The sequence below is a fragment of the Oncorhynchus kisutch genome, linkage group LG6, assembly GCF_002021735.2.
Source record: "Oncorhynchus kisutch isolate 150728-3 linkage group LG6, Okis_V2, whole genome shotgun sequence".
NCBI classification, from domain to species: domain Eukaryota; kingdom Metazoa; phylum Chordata; class Actinopteri; order Salmoniformes; family Salmonidae; genus Oncorhynchus; species Oncorhynchus kisutch.
This window is the reverse complement of record NC_034179.2, coordinates 81,665,163-81,688,438: the sequence shown is the minus strand read 5'-3', so window position 1 is coordinate 81,688,438 and position 23,276 is coordinate 81,665,163. Positions and strand designations below refer to the sequence as shown.

The window sequence follows — 23,276 nt, the reverse complement described above, 5'->3', positions numbered from 1 at the left end:
GAGGAGAGTATAGGATGGTAGAGTAGAGGAGAAGATGGTAGAGTAGAGTAGAGGATGGTAGAGGAGAGGAGAGGATGGTAGAGGAGAGTATAGGATGGTAGAGGAGAGTAGAGGATGGTAGAGTAGAGGAGAGGATGGTAGAGTAGAGTATAGGATGGTAGAGGAGAGTAGAGGATGGTAGAGGAGAGTAGAGGATGGTAGAGGAGAGTATAGGATGGTAGAGGAGAGTATAGGATGGTAGAGGAGAGTAGAGGATGGTAGAGGAGAGGAGAAGATGGTAGAGGAGAGTATAGGATGGTAGAGGAGAGTAGAGGATGGTAGAGGAGAGGAGAAGATGGTAGATTAGAGGAGAGGATGGTAGAGTAGAGGAGAAGATTGTAGAGTAGAGTAGAGGATGGTAGAGGAGAGGAGAGGATGGTAGAGTAGAGGAGAAGATGGTAGAGTAGAGTAGAGGATGGTAGCGTAGAGTAGAGGACTGTAGAGGAGAGTAGAGGATGGTAGAGGAGAGTATAGGATGGTAGAGGAGAGTAGAGGATGGTAGAGGAGAGTAGAGGATGGTAGAGGAGAGTATAGGATGGTAGAGGAGAGTAGAGGATGGTAGAGGAGAGTAGAGGATGGTAGAGGAGAGTATAGGATGGTAGAGGAGAGTATAGGATGGTAGAGGAGAGTAGAGGATGGTAGAGTAGAGGAGAGGATGGTAGAGTAGAGTATAGGATGGTAGAGAAGAGTAGAGGATGGTAGAGGAGAGTAGAGGATGGTAGAGGAGAGTAGAGGATGGTAGAGGAGAGTATAGGATGGTAGAGGAGAGTATAGGATGGTAGAGGAGAGTAGAGGATGGTAGAGGATGGTAGAGGAGAGTAGAGGATGGTAGAGGAGAGGATAGGATGGTAGAGGAGAGTAGAGGATGGTAGAGGAGAGTAGAGGATGGTAGAGTAGAGGAGAGGATGGTAGAGTAGAGTAGAGGATGGTAGAGGAGAGGATAGGATGGTAGAGGAGAGGAGAGGATGGTAGGAGAGTAGAGTAGAGGAGAGGATGGTAGAGTAGAGGAGAGGATGGTAGAGTAGAGGAGAGGATGGTAGAGTAGAGTAGAGGATGGTAGAGTAGAGGAGAGGATGGTAGAGTAGAGGAGAGGATGGTAGAGTAGAGGAGAGGATGGTAGAGTAGAGGAGAGGATGGTAGAGGAGAGTATAGGATGGTGGAGGAGAGTAGAGGATGGTAGAGTAGAGGAGAGGATGGTAGAGTAGAGGAGAGGATGGTAGAGTAGAGGAGAGGATGGTAGAGGAGAGGAGAGGATGGTAGAGTAGAGTAGAGGAGAGGATGGTAGAGTAGAGGAGAGGATGTAGAGTAGAGGAGAGGATGGTAGAGTAGAGGAGAGGATGGTANGAGTAGAGGAGAGGATGGTAGATTAGAGGAGAGGATGGTAGAGTAGAGGAGAGGATGGTAGAGTAGAGGAGAGGATGGTAGAGTAGAGTAGAGAAGATGGTAGAGTAGAGGAGAGGATGGTAGAGTAGGAGGGTAAGAGAGGATGGTAGAGAGAGAGAGGATGGTAGAGTAGAGGAGAGGATGGTAGAGTAGAGGAGATGGTAGAGTAGAGGAGAGGATGTAGAGTTTAGAGAGAGATGGTAGAGTAGAGGAGAGGATGGTAGATTAGAGGAGAGGATGGTAGAGTAGAGGAGAGGATGGTAGAGTAGAGGAGAGGATGGTAGAGTAGAGTAGAGAAGGGCAGTATCCTAAAGAACTCAAGAGAAGAGAACAGAGCTGTGCTTTTTAAAGTGAGGTAGTGAAATAGAAAACTTTAACAATCATATTGTTTATGAAAATGCCATTCTGTGAAATGAATCAAAACACTCTGCATACAACACTCTGTGGAATATCCTGTTGCTTTTTAAGCTACTAGATGTGTAACATCATAATAGGTCATCTTTCCTCAGGAGAAAACAAAACATTCCTGAAAGTAATGAGAGGTAGATTTGAGATGACTACAGGTAAAAGAAACCAAAAAGAAGAGGGAGCTAATAGAAAATAATCCCATCAGCTTCATTGAGATGTGGCTGAAACATCTCATTAGCTGTACCTCATGGATACCTCTCTTTGTCTCTTCTTGCATCGTGCAAATTTTCACACAACCTGTCTTTGCTCGTTTACATTTTCTCTATCAAACACATAGGTTGTCATTTTTCAGACATAGCGTTACTTCGAATAGCAAAGGAATTCTGTTAAAAGGTAACAGTTGCTGAGCCTGTAGAGTGAAAGTCAGCCGTGCATATGAGAAGGAGACGATGAAATCTTCTAAACCCATCCAAATGTTTGATTTGTCTCTGAAAGTAATCCAAACTGCTTCGCCCTTTGGTCGAATTCACCACTTCTGTTGCGGTGGAAGGAAAAGTGAAGTCCCTCAAGAAAGACTGACGTCTGATGTGAAATAATGTGCAATATTTCAAAGGACGTGCTGACATGACTATAATCTCTGCATAATAGAGGAAACCCAGTGAATGAGCTGAGATTTACGCTCCTCTCCTATGATCCCCTGTGTGTGAAATGCGTGCTTTTTGGGTTTCAATGTGTCACAGTTCACACATTCACTCCTCTCCTCCTCTTCTGCCTTTTTGGCTTTTCTTAACAAATGAACAAACTGCCACAACCTCAGAGATTCATCACACTCTAGAGAGAGAGAAGGCCCGAGAGCATGCCCAGAATCAGTTGTCCCAAAGCAAATACAAGCCTCACCCATTATAGGCCCAAAGAAACATCTGGCCTAAAACCAGTGGTTAGGTGCACTTTCAGTCAACATCATTCATCACATGTTAAATGTGTTTAGCTGGAGGGGGTCTCTGATTGGACAGTGACTTTACTAACCATCTGTTTTTTGCCATAAGATTGGGCTGTAGCCTTGGTTATCCGTCTCTGACCTTAGTGGGCGCCTGGCTGCTCTCTGCTACATGATTGGACAGTGACCTTACTGGTGCCAGATTAATGTTTTGTGATTGGAACGTGACCTTCCTGGTTCCCGAGTCCATGTTGGGTGTTTGAGCAGTGAATTTACCACCATTTTGTGATTGGACAGTGACCTCACACCACTTACCTATTCTCTGTTGTTTGATTGGACAGTGACCTTCCTGGTTGCCTTGTCTGTCTATTGTGATTGGACAGAGCACGTCCTTGGTTTTCCAGTCTCTGTAGTGTGATTAGACAAATACCTTCCCTGCTGTCCCGTCGCTGTAGTGCGATTGGACAGTGACCTTCCTGGTTGACCGGTCTCTGTTGGTGTATTGGTTGCCTAAGGTTATTGATTTAAAACAGGGCAGCAGTCAATGGAATGTCTGTGGGAGGTTTGTGTTCCTTTGTGGCTGTGAGCATCTCAGTATAGAGTGTTGTATGGAGGAAGAGATGAGTCTCTACGTGTCTGATATTTATCAGTAAATAATGAGGCTCTGTAAATATTTTGCTTCTAGTAAATTGCACAGCCAGACCTTGATTACTATTGTTGCTATGTCACCAACACTGCCTCCTGCTCCATTCCATTCCTTTCTACTTACCTTTCATCTCCTCCTCTCCCTCCTTTCATCTAATGTCCATTTCGCTCCTTTCTCTCCCCTCTTTCTCATACCATCTCATTCTCTCTCACAGACACATCCATACACATTCTCTGTCTCATACCATCTCATTCTCTCTCACAGACACATCCATACACATTATCTTTCTCATACCATCTCATTCTCTCTCACAGACACATCCATACACATTCTCTGTCTCATACCATCTCATTCTCTTTCTCATACCATCTCATTCTCTCTCACAGACACATCCATACACATTCTCTCTCACAGACACATCCATACACATTCTCTTTCTCATACCATCTCACAGACACATTCATACACATTCTCTTTCTCATACCATCTCATTCTCTCTCACAGACACATCCATACACATTCTCTTTCTCATACCATCTCATTCTCTCTCACAGACACATCCATACACATTCTCTGTCTCATACCATCTCATTCTCTTTCACAGACACATCCATACACATTCTCTTTCTCTCCCCTCTCTTTTCCTGCCTCCCCCTGATGTTCTTGCTGCCATTTGAGAGGACCAGTTTGGTGCCAGACAGCCATTCCTCAGATTGAGATATGCTGGGTTTTAAAGTCACACTCAGAAAGATTTACTATCTCAGTCTGGATGGAGGGGAGTGGAGCGGGGATACAGACTGGGGTGTTGGGTTGGGGGTAGCGTTTTAATACGCTAATCTCAGACTCATTTTTTACAATGGAGCGAGCTGAGACGGACAGATAAATGGACCTGGTTGAGTCTGAGTTTCCTTTCTGAACCTGTTCCAGACGAATTGACGAACCTAATATGCCTATCAGAAGTTTTCAGATAGAGAGAAAGAGTGTGTTTGAGAGAGAGAGGGAGAGGGAGAGAGAGAGAGAGAAAGAGAAAGAGAGAAAGAGAGAAAGAGTGTGTTTGAGAGAGAGAGGGAGAGAGAGAGGGAGAGAGAGAGAAAGAGAAAGAGAGAAAGAGAAAGAGAGAAAGAGTGTGTTTGAGAGAGAGAGAGAGAGAGAGAGAAAGAGAGAAAGAGAAAGAGAGAAAGAGTGTGTTTGAGAGAGAGTGAGAGAGAGAGATGAGGAAGGAGAAATGGCACCAACATGTCCTGTTCTGAGTCTTGTCCTGATTGAAATGTGTCTCTTCTTAATGCTGTGATGGATTGATGGATTGATGGCCAGGGAGATAGATGGACATATAAGCAACACTTTGCTAGGGAGGTTGTCAGTCACTGCACAAAGACTGATGCTGACATTTCACAGAGCCAGAATCATCAAATGATAAATAGATGTTCCTTTGGCCGAACCGGGTTCTCATTGGACAAGTGGGCCTACCTCTCACTGATACGACGTCTCATTGGACAAGTGGGCCTACCTCTCACTGATACGACATCTCATTGGACAAGTGGGCCAACTTCTCACTGATACGACGTCTCATTGGACAAGTGGGCCTACCTCTCACTGATACGACGTCTCATTGGACAAGTGGGCCTACCTCTCACTGATACGACGTCTCATTGGACAAGTGGGCCTACCTCTCACTGATACGACGTCTCATTGGACGTTCTGGCAGCAGACACCTCACTGATGAGAAATCTTATTACAGATTGCCAGCTATTACTGTGAATGTAGACATTCATTCATTTATGCATTTTTAGACATATTTCTACCATATATCCCTGCAGACACACAGACCGTGAGAAAGGGAGAGAGCTATAGAGAACGAAAAAGTTGGGGCACTGACCTGCTTTTTGGAGACAGAATGAGTTCAAAACAAAGGGAGAATGTTAAGGAGCTCTGGAAATAGAGTTGTCTGACAAAAGGACAAAGAGGACACAACGTCTGTCTGTATGTGCACTGAAACACTAACTGTCCTGGGATTTTACATTCTGTGTACTACTGAGAGCATCCAAACAACAAGAGACAAATTCAATGTAATACCCTTGTGTAACCATTGTAATACAATCTCTATCACAATCTCTGTGGATTTTGTTCTTGACCTCATTCAGTAATGTGTTGTCATTGTCTTTCAGGTGATGTTGGAGCCATTTTTAAGACATTCTATGAATCTAGGTTGGAGGAAAACCAGGAAAACTACTGCATTCCATTGAATCTGCTTGGAACTACATTACCCAGAGCTGAACCGTGCTCTAAATGCTGTTAGAGCTATCCCTATCTCTGTGACATTAGAAAAAGAAGAACACAAACTAGTATAAGGTTATGACTTTGTTGGAAGCATAACCAAGTGTTGTTCAGCTGTATCTTGGTGGAGAAGACATTTCAAACAGGACAGGGACTCCTAGGCTTTACAAACAACTCTAATACAGGTATGTTGACATAAAACAGAAATACAAATGTACCATAAACCAGGTTTCCATCCAACCATTAAACGCAGATGAATTACCTGACATATAAAATAAGTCAAGGCTGATGGAAACAGGAAATGTCCGACAGACAATTTGTTCATTCGACATGTTTGGATCTTTTTGTGTCTGTAAAACTAGTTATCTGAGAAATGGTAACGGGAATGCCTTCATGCGCAAATATTGATATAATAACCATAATTATCATATCAGTGAACTTGTCTAGAGAGCATGCGCCAAAACCTGATTTGCCAAGAATGCTATTTATCGCCACAGTTTTTGTGACAAAACCATCTGTACCCCGTTTAATTTACATGTTTTATCCGGTACATAGGATAAACACAGATGTTTATCCACAATGGGTTAGTTTGATGGAAATTCACCTCTGGTGGGAAAATGGACATTGTTTTATGCAGATTTGAGAATATTTGCATGAAAACACCAATTGGTACAATGATAACAGTACCTATTTATACATCGTCTTTTATCTTCTTTTTCCTAATCTTTTCCATTCATTCCTCTCAGGAAAAGACAACGGGGTGGGTTTGGCTCACACATTTATGGGCGTGTCAGACATGGAGGGTCTCTGCTAGACTCCGCCTAAGTAGACAGCACCTGACAGAGCCCCTCCCCTTATTCCTGGATTGGTCCAATCTCCACCGGCCCCACCCATTTCTCCAGACCCTCTAAGGAACGTGGTCGGATCGAACCTCTTCTCACCCAGGTGCCGTCCGTTTGGTGAGGGCGGCGAGTGCTGTGCTGTGATTGGTTGACTGGGGGTGGGAGTGCAATGCGGATTGGAGGATGTCGGGGGACTGGGATGAAGACCACCTGTGTAAGAAGGCACTCACTCTGGTGGAGGAGTTGTGCTTACACTCCTCAGCGAAGGACAGCCATGAAGCCAGCTGCCGAGACTTCGTCTACATGATGAGGGGACAGCAGCACGAAACAGGTAACAACATAGTAACATACAGTAACATACAGGAATCATTCACATACACTAACATACAGTAACATACAGTAACATACAGGAATCATTCACATACACTAACATACAGTAACATACAGGGATCATTCACATACACTAACATGCAGGAATAATTCACATATACTAACATACAGTAACATACAGGAATCATTCACATACACTAACATACAGGAATAATTCACATATGCTAACATACAGTAACATACAGGAATCATTCACATACACTAACATACAGTAACATACAGGAATAATTCACATATACTAACATACAGTAACATACAGGAATCATTCACATACACTAACATACAGTAACATACAGGAATAATTCACATACACTAACATACAGTAACATACAGGAATCATTCACATACACTAACATACAGTAACATACAGGAATCATTCACATATACTAACATACAGTAACATACAGGAATCATTCACATACACTAACATACAGTAACATACAGAAATCATTAACAACACAGTAACACACAGTAACATACAGTAACATACAGGAATCATAAACAACACACTAACATACAGTAACATACAGGAATCATTAACAACACAGTAACATACAGTAACACACAGGAATCATTAACAACACAGTAACGCCTCCTGGGTGGCGCAGTGGTTAAGGGCGCTGTACTGCAGCGCCAGCTGTGCCACCAGAGACTCTGGGTTCGCGCCCAGGCTCTGTCGTAACCGGCCGCGACTGGGAGGTCCGCACAATTGGCATAGCGTTGCCCGGGGTAGGGAGGGTTTGGCCGGTAGGGATATCTCATCGTGCACCAGCGACTCCTGTGGCGGGCCGGGCACAGTGCACGCTAACCAAGGTTGCCAGGTGCACAGTGTTTCCTCTGACACATTAATGCGGCTGGCTTCCGGGTTGGATGCGCGCTGTGTTAAGAAGCAGTGCGGCTTGGTTGGGTTGTGTATCGGAGGACGCATGACTTTCAACCTTCGTCTCTCCCGAGTCCGTACGGGAGTTGTAGCGATGAGACAAGATAGTAGAGACAAGACAATTGGATACCACAAAATCATACAGGAATCATTAACAACACACTAACATACGGGAATCATTAACAACACAGTAACAAACAGTAACATACAGTAACATACAGGTATCATTAACACATACTAACATACATGAATCATTAACAACACAGTAACAAACAGTAACATACAGGAATCATTAACAACACAGTAACAAACAGTAACATACAGTAACATACAGGAAACATTAACAACACAGTAACAAACAGTAACATACAGGAATCATTATAAACATAGTAACATACAGCAACACACAGGAACATACTTGAATCATTAACAACACAGAGTGACATACAGAAACATATAGGGATCATTAACAACACAGTAACATACAGTAACATACAGGAATCATTAACACATACTAACATACATGAATCAACAACACAGTAACATGCAGAAACATACAGGAATCATTAACAACACAGTAACAAACAGTAACATACAGGAATCATTATAAACATAGTAACACACAGTAACACACAGCAACATACTTGAATCATTAACAACACAGAGTGACATACAGAAACATATAGGGATCATTAACAACACAGTAACATACAGAAACATACAGGGATCATTAACAACACAGTAACATACAGTAACATACAGTAACATACAGTAACATACAGGGATCATTAACAACACAGTAACATACAGAAACATACAGGGATCATTAACAACACAGTAACATACAGAAACATACAGGGATCATTAACAACACAGTAACATACAGGAATCATTAACAACACACAGTGACATACAGTAACATATAGGGATCATTAACAGCACACTAACATACAGGAATCATTAGCCATGTGTTTTTCTGTCCAAGTGACATTAGCAAGAAAAAATCCCAGGTAAAACTCCTGGCTGTAGTAATGTGTATTGTGGGATAGAGCAGAATATCCTGAAGAAGAGTTATTATCTGGGTTCTGATGCCAGGGTTGCCCTGAGGGGCTGGCTAGCACCCCCACAACAAATCAGGGCACCTCCGGAACACTTTGAAATATTCATGAGACATTTCCAAATTGATAACGAAGGTCCAGCCCTCTGTTTATAGGGCAAACCAAAGAGTCCAAGTGCAATCCCAACCTGGCTAATTGTAAATATGGAGCATCGTCCCAGATCCCTTTGAATGAATTCTACACAGCAGAGTGGATGAGTGGTGGCGCTAGCTAGCTGCAGTCCCAGCAGCATTCTGGTCCTGTGTGGATTCTCATGGAGAGGTTTTGGAGCGGTGGCAGAAATGTGCAGTAGTGTAGATTAGAGGGGATGCGTGTGGATCAGTGTGCTGTAGTGTAGATTAGAGGGGATGCGTGTGGATCAGTGTGCTGTAGTGTAGATTAGAGGGGATGCGTGTAGATCAGTGTGCTGTAGTGTAGATTAGAGGGGATGCGTGTGGATCAGTGTGCTGTAGTGTAGATTAGAGGGGATGCGTGTGGATCAGTGTGCTGTAGTGTAGATTAGAGGGGATGTGTGTGGATCAGTGTGCTGTAGTGTAGATTAGAGGGGATGCGTGTGGATCAGTGTGCTGTAGTGTAGATTAGAGGGGATGCGTGTAGATCAGTGTGCTGTAGTGTAGATTAGAGGGGATGCGTGTGGATCAGTGTGCTGTAGTGTAGATTAGAGGGGATGCGTGTGGATCAGTGTGCTGTAGTGTAGATTAGAGGGGATGCGTGTGGATCAGTGTGCTGTAGTGTAGATTAGAGGGGATGCGTGTAGATCAGTGTGCTGTAGTGTAGATTAGAGGGGATGCGTGTGGATCAGAGTGCTGTAGTGTAGATTAGAGGGGATGCGTGTAGATCAGTGTGCTGTAGTGTAGATTAGAGGGGATGCGTGTGGATCAGTGTGCTGTAGTGTAGATTAGAGGGGATGCGTGTGGATCAGTGTGCTGTAGTGTAGATTAGAGGGGATGCGTGTAGATCAGTGTGCTGTAGTGTAGATTAGAGGGGATGCGTGTGGATCAGTGTGCTGTAGTGTAGATTAGAGGGGATGCGTGTGGATCAGTGTGCTGTAGTGTAGATTAGAGGGGATGCGTGTGGATCAGTGTGCTGTAGTGTAGATTAGAGGGGATGCGTGTGGATCAGTGTGCTGTAGTGTAGATTAGAGGGGATGCGTGTGGATCAGTGTGCTGTAGTGTAGATTAGAGGGGATGCGTGTAGATCAGTGTGCTGTAGTGTAGATTAGAGGGGATGCGTGTGGATCAGAGTGCTGTAGTGTAGATTAGAGGGGATGCGTGTAGATCAGTGTGCTGTAGTGTAGATTAGAGGGGATGCGTGTGGATCAGTGTGCTGTAGTGTAGATTAGAGAGGATGCGTGTAGATCAGTGTGCTGTAGTGTAGATTAGAGGGGATGCGTGTGGATCAGTGTGCTGTAGTGTAGATTAGAAGGGATGCGTGTGGATCAGTGTGCTGTAGTGTAGATTAGAAGGGATGCGTGTAGATCAGTGTGCTGTAGTGTAGATTAGAGGGGATGCGTGTGGATCAATGTGCAGTAGTGTAGATTAGAGGGGATGCGTGTGGATCAGTGTGCTGTAGTGTAGATTAGAGGGGATGCGTGTAGATCAGTGTGCTGTAGTGTAGATTAGAAGGGATGCGTGTAGATCAGTGTGCTGTAGTGTAGATTAGAGGGGATGCGTGTGGATCAATGTGCAGTAGTGTAGATTAGAGGGGATGCGTGTGGATCAGTGTGCTGTAGTGTAGATTAGAGGGGATGCGTGTGGATCAGTGTGCTGTAGTGTAGATTAGAGGGGATGCATGTGGATCAGTGGGCTGTAGTGTAGATTAGAGGGGATGCGTGTGGATCAGTGTGCTGTAGTGTAGATTAGAGGGGATGCGTGTGGATCAGTGTGCTGTAGTGTAGAGTAGAGGGGATGCGTGTGGATCAGTGTGCTGTAGTGTAGATTAGAGGGGATGCGTGTGGATCAGTGTGCTGTAGTGTAGATTAGAGGGGATGCGTGTAGATCAGTGTGCTGTAGTGTAGATTAGAGGGGATGCGTGTGGATCAGTGTGCTGTAGTGTAGATTAGAGGGGATGCGTGTGGATCAGTGTGCTGTAGTGTAGATTAGAGGGGATGCGTGTAGATCAGTGTGCTGTAGTGTAGATTAGAGGGGATGCGTGTGGATCAGTGTGCTGTAGTGTAGATTAGAGGGGATGCGTGTGGATCAGTGTGCTGTAGTGTAGATTAGAGGGGATGCGTGTGGATCAGTGTGCTGTAGTGTAGATTAGGCTGGATCTACTGCATGGAGCACCTAGAGATTTGTGTGACACAGTGCAGGATGTCATCATGCAGTGGGTTTGGTGGGAGGCGTTAGCGGATAGCCTCTGGGTAATGACGTGATAAACCAAAGCAAGGGCCTCTGGGCAGTACAGGATCCGCCATCCGTCGCCTGTCTGTCAATCAATGGCTTGTGTAAGCAGGGTGGGTGTGAGCTGTTTGATGTTCTGCCTGAAAAACTCCCAGTTGGATACATCACTTACTGATTGACAGCCGGTGTCAATCTGCCCCATGCTGGGTTTCTGTCTCAGAAGAACCAACCCCGCCTGCCTCCGCCAAGCTACCCCCCTCACACACACACACACACACACACACACACACACACACACACACACACACACACACACACACACACACACACACACACACACACGCACACACACACACACACACACACACACTCACACACACGCACACGTTAACGGTTAGGCTGTGTGGTTTAGGACTAACCTATGAGCACCTGACCTCCTGAAAGACTAATGAATAAACAACGTTTTCCTGCTGACAGTCTCCCACCACACACAGCCCTGTCATATCTATGCTCCCTGAGCTGCCACACACACACACACACAAACATGCACAAACACACGCATGTAGACACACACACACACTGTTATTCTCTCTCTACCATCCTAAACCCCTTCCCTCTTTAGTTCTCTCTCTAAATCCTCGTTGCCTTGTCTGTCCTCCATCTCTCTCCATCATTCATTCTCTTGTTCTTTCTCTCTTCCATCATTATCTCTTTTTGTTTTCTTCTGTGGCGTGGCATGTTGGTAGATGTTGACTATATTAACCTGGCTGTATCCTATCCTGAATGTGACCAGTCAGCCAATATGTCTGCTTCAACATGGTTACCAATCTGTCTCTATCTGGCCCGCCCCTACAGCCTCTCTCCTCTCCCCCCTCTCTTCCCTCAGAATCTCCCTCTCTCTCTTATCATGCACTACACCTATTCCCTCTGTCCTTATTTCTTCTTCCCTTTTTCCTTTCTCGTTCCCCCGCTCATTTTCTTTCCCACCACCTCTTTCGTTCCATCTCTCTTCTCTCCCTTAGGGCTCCTCTCCCCTTTCGCCCTCTCCCCCTCTCCCCCTCTCTCTCTCCCTCTCTCTCTCTCTCTCTCTCTCTCTCTCTCTCTCTCTCTCTCTCTCTCTCTCTCTCTCTCTCTCTCTCTCTCTCTCTCTCTCTCTCTCTCACTCTCCCTCTTTCTCTCTGATCATATCCTTTGAACAAGTGCTGATTAATGTCATACATAGACTGATGAATAATACACGACAGTGAGCGAGAGGAGAGAGAGAGAGAGAGAGAGGGAGAGAGAGAGAGGAGAGGAGGGGAAGAATGATGGAGAAAGGGCGGGAGAAGGAGAGAAAAGAAGGGAGAGAGAGAAGGAGAATAGGGGGAGAGATGGACGAGAGAGTGGCTAAATAAGACAGCACGGAAAAAGGAGAGCAATGGAGGATGTGAGAGAAGACTAAAGCAAGGGGTAAGGGATGGAGAGAGAGAGACAGAAGGAAGGCATAGAGAATTCCAGGAGATGCACCCTAGGGGTAGAGGAGTGTCTCGCACTGGCTGCTGTTGTCTCATGTACTCATTTACTCTCAGTCTCGTTGTCAGTGAGTTATAGATATAGTTTCAATATCTTTTGAATGATTGAACAATGTTTGTGTCTTTGTCATGCCCACAAAGCCACTTCGGATTGAATCGAGGAAAGACAGAGCCAGGGAAAGGAAGGGAGAGGGTGAAGGAAAGATAGATAAACAGATGCACAAAAAAGAGAGACGGAGATAGGAAGAGAGGGAGAGAGAGAGGGGGAAGGAAAGATGGGGAGACCGAGAGACAGAAATATTAAGAGGGATAGGAGGAGATAGGGAGGGTGATAGAAAGAGAGGGATGGGGAAGGAAAAATAGAGAGATGGACAGACAAAAAGAGAGAGAGCGATAGAAAGACAGCTAAAGAGAGACATACTCCAGGTCCAACACTGATCGCTCAACACCTAGACAACAGCCTCAGGTGATTGGCAGGCCTCTAGTCTGTGTATTGGATAGGGCTGGAGGAGCTGTCCACCAGACTGGTGCTGAAACCACGCTTTTTTACTTATTTTTCTCTCACCAGGATGACTCACCCCCCCCCCCCCCCCCCCGTTTTCCCCTCAGACAAAATATTTTAGCCGTCAGTGATTAAAAGCTCATAACCACGAGCACAGGCCTAATCACATCACAGGAAATATCATTGTGGGTGTTAGTATTTTTATTGTGGTGTTTATCAGTCCACCAACGTTTGCTCATGTTTAAGCTGCCATATTCAAAATGGCATCTGAAGCGGCGTATCACATTACTCTCACAGTGTGTTGTCCCTCTGCTCTGATGATGTGGGATTTAGTGGATTTTGGGCTGATAGGGGCTATTTGTGATGACGAGTGGAAAAAGGAGGCTTAATTGAGAGAATAAACAATGTGAAGGATACTGAATAATGTGACATGAGGCTTTTTGGTATTTTAGATGATGAGGTTGAAGTATTGAGTCTTCATCCATCATTGCCAAACAAACTCACCCTCTGTCTCTCTTCTCTCCATCCTTCCCTCTCTCCTCTCGTCCTCCAGAGATCTCTGTCAGCCTGTTGTCGGTGATTGTGACATTCTGCGGGATCGTCCTTCTCTCAGTCTCTCTCTTTGTCTCCTGGAAGCTCTGTTGGTTGCCATGGCGAGACAAGGAGGGTGGGGGCCTGAGCTTGACATCGGGGCTGATGCCCGGGGGTGTGGGTGGGATGGGCGGCAGTGGGGGGGCCTCCCTCCTACCTCCTGTCATGCAGAGGAAGGCGTCCCACTCCTCACTCTACCCCTCCCTGGCCCAGTCCCAGCAGCATCACCCCCACTTCTCTGACCTGGTGGGGGTGGAGAGTGGCCAGGGGGTGGGGGGCGTGGTGGGAGGCCCGGAGCAGACCCAAGAACACTCCTACCTGGACATGGACTCCTACCCCAACAACGCTGGTGAGAAGGAACGCCTGATCTCACCCCACTGATACTGGAGTGGCTTTATTATAGCATGTGTACAGAGTTTGCGTATAGTATGTGTACAGTGTTTTAAGTCTTGTACTATAGCAACATATCATATTTATATCAACAAAATGTTCTGTACTATATTACATTTTAACTCCACTGACGGTATGTCTAGCCAGAGTATTATTAACACATCTTGAAATGGTGCAGCACATTGCTAAATGCACTACAACCCCCCCCATAAACTGAAGAAATAAGACACAACAATCTCTTTACAGTAGAACCAGCTTCACTTTCTATACAAACACCTATTTTCTTCTCTCTATCCCCCTTCTATTCTCTGCACTACATTTTCTGTATTGCCCTCTCTCTCTCTCTCTCTCTCTCTCTCTCTCTCTCTCTCTCTCTCTCTCTGTCTCTCTCTCTGTCTCTGTCTCTCTCTCTGTCTCTCTCTGTCTCTCTCTCTGTCTCTCTCTCTGTCTCTCTCTCTCCCTCTGTATCTCTCTGTAACCCTCTGTCTCTCTCTGTCTCTCTCTGTCTCTGTCTCTGTCTCTGTCTCTGTCTCTCTCTGTCTAGGGAATCTTAAATTGAGCCAGACGTCTCCAGAGTTGCCCCCCACCACTGATGGGGGAGCCGCCCCACCCCACAAAGACATGCCCAATGCCCACTCCCAGCAGCAAGTCACTGCACGGTCAGTACTGTAATGTGTGTGTGTGCTTGTTTGCTTGTGTGTGTTCTCTGTGTTGGTGATTACAAAGAGGTTATGGTATATGTAGTGAATTTGTGTGTGATTGATCAAAATATGCAGGATGTGATATATCTATCTATCTATAAACTCAGCAAAAAAAGAAATGTCCTCTCACTGTCAACTATTTTCAGCAAACTTAACATGTGTAAATATGTGTATGAACATAAGATTCAACAACTGAGACACAAACTGAACAAGTTCCACAGACATGTGACTAACAGAAATTGAATAATGTGTCCCTGGACAAAGGGGGGTCAAAATCAAAAATAACAGTCAGTATCAGGAGAGGCCACCAACTGCATTAAGTACTGCAGTGCATCTCCTCCTCATGGACTGCACCATATTTGCCAGTTCTTGCTGTGAGATGTTACCCCACTCTTCCACCAAGGCACCTGCAAGTTCCCAGACATTTCTGGGGGGAATGGCCCTAGCCCTCACCCTCTGATCCAACAGGTCCCAGACATGCTCAATGGGATTGAGATCCGGGCTCTTCGCTGGCCATGGCAGAACACTAACATTCCTATCTTGGAGGAAATCACACACAGAACGAGCAGTATGGCTGGTGGCATTGTCATGCTGGAGGATCATGTCAGGATGAGCCTGCAGGAAGGGTACCACATGAGGGAGGAGGATGTCTTACCCAAAACGCACAGCGTTGAGATTGCCTGCAATGACAACAAGCTCAGTCCGATAATGCTGTGGCACACCGCCCCCAGACCATGAAGGATCCTCCAACTTGATCCCGTTCAAGAGTACAGGCCTCAGTGTAACGCTCATTCCTTTGACACTAAACACAAATCCGACCATCACTCCGGGTGAGACAAAACCGCGACTCGTCAATGAAGAGCACTTTTTGCCAGTCCTGTCTGGTCCAGCGACGGTGGGTTTGTGCCCATAGTTGTTGCCGGTGATGTCTGGTGAGGACCTGCCTTTACAACAGCCCCCAACAAGCCCTCAGTCCAGCCTCTCTCAGCCTATTGTGGACAGTCTGAGCTCTGATGGAGGGATTGTGCGTTCCTGGTGTAACTTGGGCAGTTGCTGTTGCCATCCTGTACCTGTCCCGCAGGTGTGATGTTCGGATGTACCGATCCTGTGCAGGTGTTGTTACACGTGGTCTGCCACTGTGAGGACGATCAGCTGTCCTTCCTGTCTCCCTGTAGCGCTGTCTTAGACATCTCACAGTACGGATGTTGCAATTTATTGTCCTGGCCACATCTTCAGTCCTCATGCCTTCTTGCAGCATGCCTAAGGCACGTTCACGCAGATGAGCAGGGACCCTGGGCATCTTTCTTTTGGTGTTTTTCAGAGTCAGTAGAAAGGCATCTTTAGTGTCCTAAGTTTTCAGAACTGTGACCTTAATTGCCTACCGTCTGTAAGCTGTTAGTGTCTTAATGACCCTTCCACAGGTGCATGTTCATGAATTGTTTATGGTTCATTGAACAAGCATGGAAAACAGTGTTTAAACCCCTTACAATGAAGATCTGTGTAGTTATTTGGATTTTTACGAATTATCTTTGAAAGACAGGGTCCTGAAAAAGGGACATTTCTTTTTTTTATTTTTTTAGTTTATATCTATATCGATGGAAAGTATTCAGACCCCTTGACTTTTTCCACATTTTGTTATGTTACATCCTTATTCTAAAATGTATTAAATCATTTTTTGCCCTCATAAATCCTAACACAATACCCCATAATGACAAAGCGAAAATAGGTTTTTAGAAATGTTTGCAAATGTATTCAAAATAATAAACAGAAATACCTTATTTACATAAGTATTCAGACCCTTTGCTATGAGACTCAAAATTGAGATCAGATGCATCCTGATTCCATTGATCATCCGTAAGATGTTTCTACAACTTGATTAGAGTCCACCTGTGGTAAATTCAATTGATTGGACATGATTTGGAAAGGCACACACCTGTCTATATAAGGTCTCACAGTTGACAGTGCATGTCAGAGCAAAAACCAAACCTTGAGGTTGAAGGAATTGTCTGTAGAGCTCCGTGAGCTCTGTGTCCAGGCACAGATCTGAGGAATGCTACAAAATAATTTCTGCAGCATTGAAGGTCCTCAAAAACACAGTTTCCACCATTTTTAAATGGAAGAAGTTTGGAACCACCAAGCCCTCCTGTTCAGAGGAGACTGTGTGAATCAGGCCTTCATGGTTGAATTGCTGCAAAGAAACCACTACTAAAGGACACCAATAAGAAGAAGAGACTTGCTTAGGCCAAGAAACATGAGCAATGGACAATTGGAAATCTGTCCTTTGGTCTCCTTGCCAAACTGAGCAATTGGGGAAGAAGGGCCTTGGTCAGGGAGGTGACTAAGAACCCGATGGTCACTTTGATTGAGCTCCAGAGTTATCCTTTGGAGATGGGAGAACCTTTCAGAAGGAAAACCATCTCTGCAGCACTCCACCAATCCAAGTGGCCAGACGGAAGCCACTCCTCAGTAAAAGGCACATAACAGCCCGCTTGGCGTTTGCCAAAAGACACCTAAAGACTCACAGACCATGAGAAACAAGACTCTCTGGTCTGATGAAACCAAGATTTAACTCTTTGGCCTGAATGCCAAGTGTCACGTCTGGAGGAAACCTGGAACCATGTAAAGCATGGTGGTGGCAGCATCATGCTGTGGGAATGTTTTTCAGCAGCAGGGACTGGGAGAGCAAAGTACAGAAGTACAGAGAGATCCTTGATGAAAACCTGCTCCAGAGCGCTCAGGACCTCAGACTGGGGCGATGGTTCACCTTCCAACCTTAAGCACACAGTCATGACAATGCATTAGTGGCTTCGGGACAAGTCTTTGAATGTCCTTGAGTGGCCCAGTCAGAGCCCAGACTTGAACTCGATCGAACATCTCTGGAGAGACCTGAAAATAGCTGTGCAGCGATGCTCCCCATCCAACCTGACAGAGCTTGAGGATCTGCAGAGAAGAATGGGAGAAACTCACCAAATACAGGTGTGCCAAGCGTGTAACGTCATACCTAGGAAAACTTGAGGCTGTAATCTCTGCCAAAGATGCTTCAACAATGTATTGAGTAAAGGGTCTGAATACTAGTTTTTTTTTATATATATATACATTTGAAAAAATGTCTAAACCTGTTTTTGCTTTGGAATTATGGGGTATTCTGTGTAGATTGATGAGGGGGAAAAAACTATTTAATCCATTTTTGAATAATGCTGTAAAGTAACAAAATGTGGGGAAAAATCAAGGGGTCTAAATACTTTCCGAATGCACTGTGTATACAGTACCAGTCAAATGTTTGGACACACCTACTCATTCCAGGGTTTTTCTATATTTTTACTATTTTCTACATTGTAGAATAATAGTGAAGGCATCAAAACTATGAAATAACACATATGGAATCATGTAGTAACCACAAAGTGTTAAACCAATCAAAATATATTTGATATTTGATATTCGTTAAAGTAGCCACCATTTGCCTTTGCACACTCTTGGCATTCTCTCACCCAGCTTCATGAGGTAGTCACCTGCATTTCAATTAAAAGGTGTGCCTTCTTAAAAGTTAATTTGTGGAATTTCTTACCTTCTGAATGCGTTTGAGCCAAATACAGAAAATAGCCCTATTTGGTAAAAGACCAACTCCATATTATGGCAAAAACAGCTCAAATGAGCAAAGAGAAATGACAGTCCATCATTACTTTAAGACATGAAGGTCATTCAATGCGGAAAATTTCAAGGACTTTGAAAGTTTCTTCAAGTGCATTTGCACTATGATGAAACTGGCTCTCATGAGGACCGTCACAGGAAAGTAAGAGCCAGAGTTACCTCTGCTGCAAAGGATAAGTTCATTGGAGTTACCAGCCTCAGAAATTGCAGCCCAAATAAATGCTTCAGAGTTCAAGAGTTCAAGTAACAGGCACATCTCAACATCAACTGTTCAGAGGAGACTGTGTGAATCAGGCCTTCATGGTTGAATTGCTGCACAGAAACCACTACTCAAAGACACCAATAAGAAGAAAAGACTTGCTTGGGCCAAGAAACATGAGCAATGGACAATTGGAAATCTGTCATTTGGTCTGATGAGTCCAAATTTGAGATTTTTGGTTCCAACCGCCGTGTCTTTGTGAGAGTCAAAGTAGGTGAACAGATGATCTCCACATGTGTGGTTCCCAACGTGAAGTATGGAGGAGTAGGTGTGATGGTGCTTTGCAGGTGACACTTGTCTGTGATTTATTTAGAATTCAAGGAACACTTAACAATGGCATGGCTATCACAGCATTCTGCAGCGAAATGCCATCCCATCTGGTTTGGGCTTAGTGGGACTATCATTTATTTGTCATCAGGACAATGACCCAACACAGCTCCAGGCTGTGTAAGGGCTATTTGACCAAGAAGGAGTGATGGTGTGCTGCATCAGATGAACTGGCCTCCACAATCACCCGATCTCAACCCACTTGAGATGGTTTGGGATGAGTTGGACCGCAGAGTGAAGGAAAAGCAGCCAACAAGTGCTAGGCATATGTGTGAACTCCTTCAAGACTGTTGGAAAAGCATTCCTCATGAAGCTGGTTGAGAGAATGCTAAAAGTGTACAAAACTGTCATCAAGGCAAAGGGTGGCTACTTTGAAGAATCTTAAATCTAAAATATATTTTGATATGTTAACACTTTTTTGGTTACTACATGATTCCCTATGTGTTATTTCAAAGTTGTGATGTCTTCAATATTATTCTACAATGTTGAAAATAGTAAAAATAAAGAAAACCCCTTGAATGAGTAGGTGTGTCCAAATGTTCAACTGGTACTGTATATATTTTTAAGTATGTGATAATTATATTATATAAGGGTCATCACATTTCTGTGATTGGTTGTCTAGTGTATACATTTTCTGAGTGTTATTCTGAGTATTAACCCTGTCTGTCTCTCCAGTGAATGTATGTCTGTGAATTAACCCTATCGATCTTTTTGTGTGTGTTCGTTTTTTTCCAACCCTGTTTCTATTTTTGATGTAAATGCCATGTTATAGAAGGGTCCAGACACCTTTTTTGTGATTTCACTTGTTTTTGGGAAATTTATTCCAAACATGCAAATCACTTCCTCATCCTGGTTGTGCTGGAGGGGGGCCCTGAAAAAAACATGAAAAAAGGCTCCAAAAACACCCAAATAAATATTTTTTAGAAACGGCAAAGCTCTCAGTATAGTGATGCAGGTCTTTAGATGTGGTACACATGAAAATGTGTCATTACGAACATGATCCATAACGTCATATTCCGTTTTGTTGCGACTTGAGCGATACTACGTCCATTCTACAGGCAACTGACAAAATGAAGGAAACACTTGAGTAAATGAGGGATACATATTGAAAGCATGATTCCATATGTGTTATTTCATAGTTTTGATGTCTTCAATATTATTCTGCAATGTACTTCCACACAGTAGGTTCCAGGCATTTGTAGAACCAGTGAAGCTGTTCTGGCGGCTCGTGGAAGTCCAGCGCCCTAGCCCTATTAAGACCCTTTATTATGGAGTTTCCTTTAAATCAAATCAAATTAAATGTATTTATATAGCCCTTCGTACATCAGCTGATATATCAGTGCTGTACAGAAACCCAGCCTAAAACCCCGAACAGCAAGCAATGCAGGTGTATAAGCACGGTGACTAGGAAAAACTACCTAGAAAGGCCAAAACCTAGGAAGAAACCTAGAGAGGAACCAAGCAATGAGCGGTGGCCAGTTCTCTTCTGGCTGTGCCGGGTGGAGATTATAACAGAACATGGCCAAGATGTTCAAATGTTCATAAATGACCAGCATGGTCAAATAATAATAATCACAGTAGTTGTCGAGGGTGCAGCAAGTCAGCACCTCAGGAGTAAATGTCAGTTGGCTTTTCATAGCCGATCATTGAGAGTATCTCTACTGCTCCTGCTGTCTCTAGAGAGTTGAAAACAGCAGGTCTGGGACAGGTAGCACGTCCGGTGAACAGGTCAGGGTTTCATAGCCGCAGGCAGAACAGTGGAAGCTAGAGCAGCAGCACGGCCAGGTGGACTGGGGACAGCAAGGAGTCATCATGCCAGGTAGTCCTGAGGCATGGTCCTTGGGCTCAGGCCCTCCAAGAGAGAGAAAGAAAGAGAGAAAGATAGAATTAGAGAGAGCATACTTAAATTCGCACAGGACACCGGATAAGACAGGAGAAATACTCCAGATATAACAGACTGACCCTAGCCCCCCGACATATAAACTACTGCAGCATAAATACTGGAGGCTGAGACAGGAGGGGTCAGGAGACACTGTAGCCCCATCTGATGATACCCCCGGACAGGGCCAAACAGGCAGGATATAACCCCAGCCACTTTGCCAAAGTACAGCCCCCACACCACTAGAGGGATATCTTCAACCACCAGCTTACCTGAGACAAGGCTGAGTATAGCCCAGAAAGATCTCCGCCACGGCACAACCCAAGGGGGGGGCGCCAACCCATTTAATTTGGCAGTTACCTATAGCAGCAGTCTAAACAGGGAATGGAACAGGTGGATTGGGGAAATGGCTCGAGTAGCACAAAATGGAATATAAGATTGCCGATAAAATTCGTAATGACACAATTTCATATGTACAACATCGAAAGACCTGCATCACTATACTGAGAACGTTTCCGTTTCTAAAAGGATGTATTTGGGTGTTTTTGGAGCATTTGTTCATGTTTTATCAGGGCCCCCGTACTGCACAACGAGGATAATGAAGGGTTTTTCTGGTTGGGGTAAGTTTCTCAAAAACAACTGAAATCACAAAAAAGGTGTCTGGACCCTTCTATAACATGCCATTTACTTAAAAAATGTAGATTTGGTTGTAAAAAAGAGAACTTCTCCGTCTCTTCAGTGAGTGTTAATGTGTCTATTAAGCCCTTCTCTCTCCCCAGGCCCAAGCCCATGACTCACCAGTTGTCCAGCCCTGATTTCCATGGTGAGGAGAAGAGCGAGCAGGTGACCAGCATTGGCCAAATCAAACCGGAACTCTACAGACTGCGTGGGGGCGACCAGGGGGAAGGGAAAGCAGGGGACAATTGCGGCAAGATCAGCTTCCTCCTGCGCTACGCCTTCAAGTGAGGGAACCGATTCACTTAATTAATCCTCTTCACACCTCGGTCTGAGTGCACTGTTAAATATACATTACATTAAGGCTTAGACAGAGGATCAACAGCTGCTCTGTCATCACAGCTGAGTTAAGGTACTTGCCCTAGAAACTCTATCATTGCAGTGTCAAGTATCACACAGTGGGCAGTTTTTATCACCAGTATATACTTTTACATTATGGACTAAATAGTGTATACAAGATAGATAGATAGACATTGTTATTGTAATTGTCTAATTTTCCATAACTTGAGTGCATTAGTCATGCATGTAGGTTTTCTGTGCTGTTTTCTGTTTTCTGCAGCACTGGCTCTGTTTATGTAAATGGTGGAAGTGCCCCCCTCCGGAGGGTTGAAGATGGGAAGATGGAGGGAGGATAGAGAGGAGGGAGAGATCAGGGGCAGTGTAGTACAGTCTGCTAGGTCAATCTCAGTCTCAGTCTATCTGTGGCTCTGTGGCTGCCTGGTGGGGTCCTTTCTTTCTGCCGTCACACAAAGAAACATTACAATGGAGAAAGAAAGTGCTGATGTTAAACAAAACAAGGGAGTGAGAGGCAGTTAGGGTCATGAATTATATATGGTGAGCTACTTTAAACAGCAGACCCTGTCAACACATAATAACACCAGACTGTTATAGCACGAATTACAGACACACAGAATTAGAGGGAGGGAGGGAGGGAGGGAGGGAGGGAGGGAGGGAGGGAGGGAGGGAGGGAGGGAGGGAGGAGGGAGGGAGGGAGGGAGGGAGGGAGGGAGGGAGGAGGGAGGGAGGGAGGGAGGGAGGGAGGGAGGGAGGGAGGGAGGGAGGGAGGGAGGGAGGGAGGGAGGGAGGGAGGGAGGGAGGGTGCTGTTGGTGTATCTCTACCTGTACCTACATGAATTTCTACCTCACGTCACAAGATCATTTGTTCTGCTCTGCTTTCTGACACACTGTGAATCTTTGTTAGAAAATCTAGAGAGAGAGGAGACAGACAGAGAGAGGGGGAGAGAGAGAGGGAGAGAGAGATAATGTGTCACCTTCTCTTCACACTGTTAGCACTGTGTGGGATAATTGTAATGTATTTACCATACATCAATGTTAACGTGCTAGACCCGAGCACATTTGGGGAATAGCAGTCAGGACAACAATGTCAATTTTCCCTCGGCCCTTTGGGAAATGTATTTTCTATTGACACTGTAGTTAAAAGCTGACACTAGTGCTGTGGGGATAGGGTGGTTTC

General features: G+C 44.8%; 1 protein-coding gene across 2 annotated transcripts in view; it reads left to right on the top strand.

Moving 5' to 3' along the window:
• Positions 1–23,276, top strand: part of LOC109886463 (synaptotagmin-C-like) — a 48,242-nt gene that overhangs the window by 7,360 nt on the left and 17,606 nt on the right. For both annotated transcript variants that reach the window (XM_031827910.1, XM_031827909.1), the window contains 5 exons: positions 5,579–5,872; positions 6,434–6,860; positions 13,826–14,212; positions 14,798–14,912; positions 21,847–22,029. In XM_031827910.1, coding sequence (XP_031683770.1) covers positions 6,713–6,860; positions 13,826–14,212; positions 14,798–14,912; positions 21,847–22,029 — 833 coding nt within the window. In that variant the 5' untranslated portion in view covers positions 5,579–5,872; positions 6,434–6,712. The remainder of the gene's footprint in view (positions 1–5,578; positions 5,873–6,433; positions 6,861–13,825; positions 14,213–14,797; positions 14,913–21,846; positions 22,030–23,276) is intronic.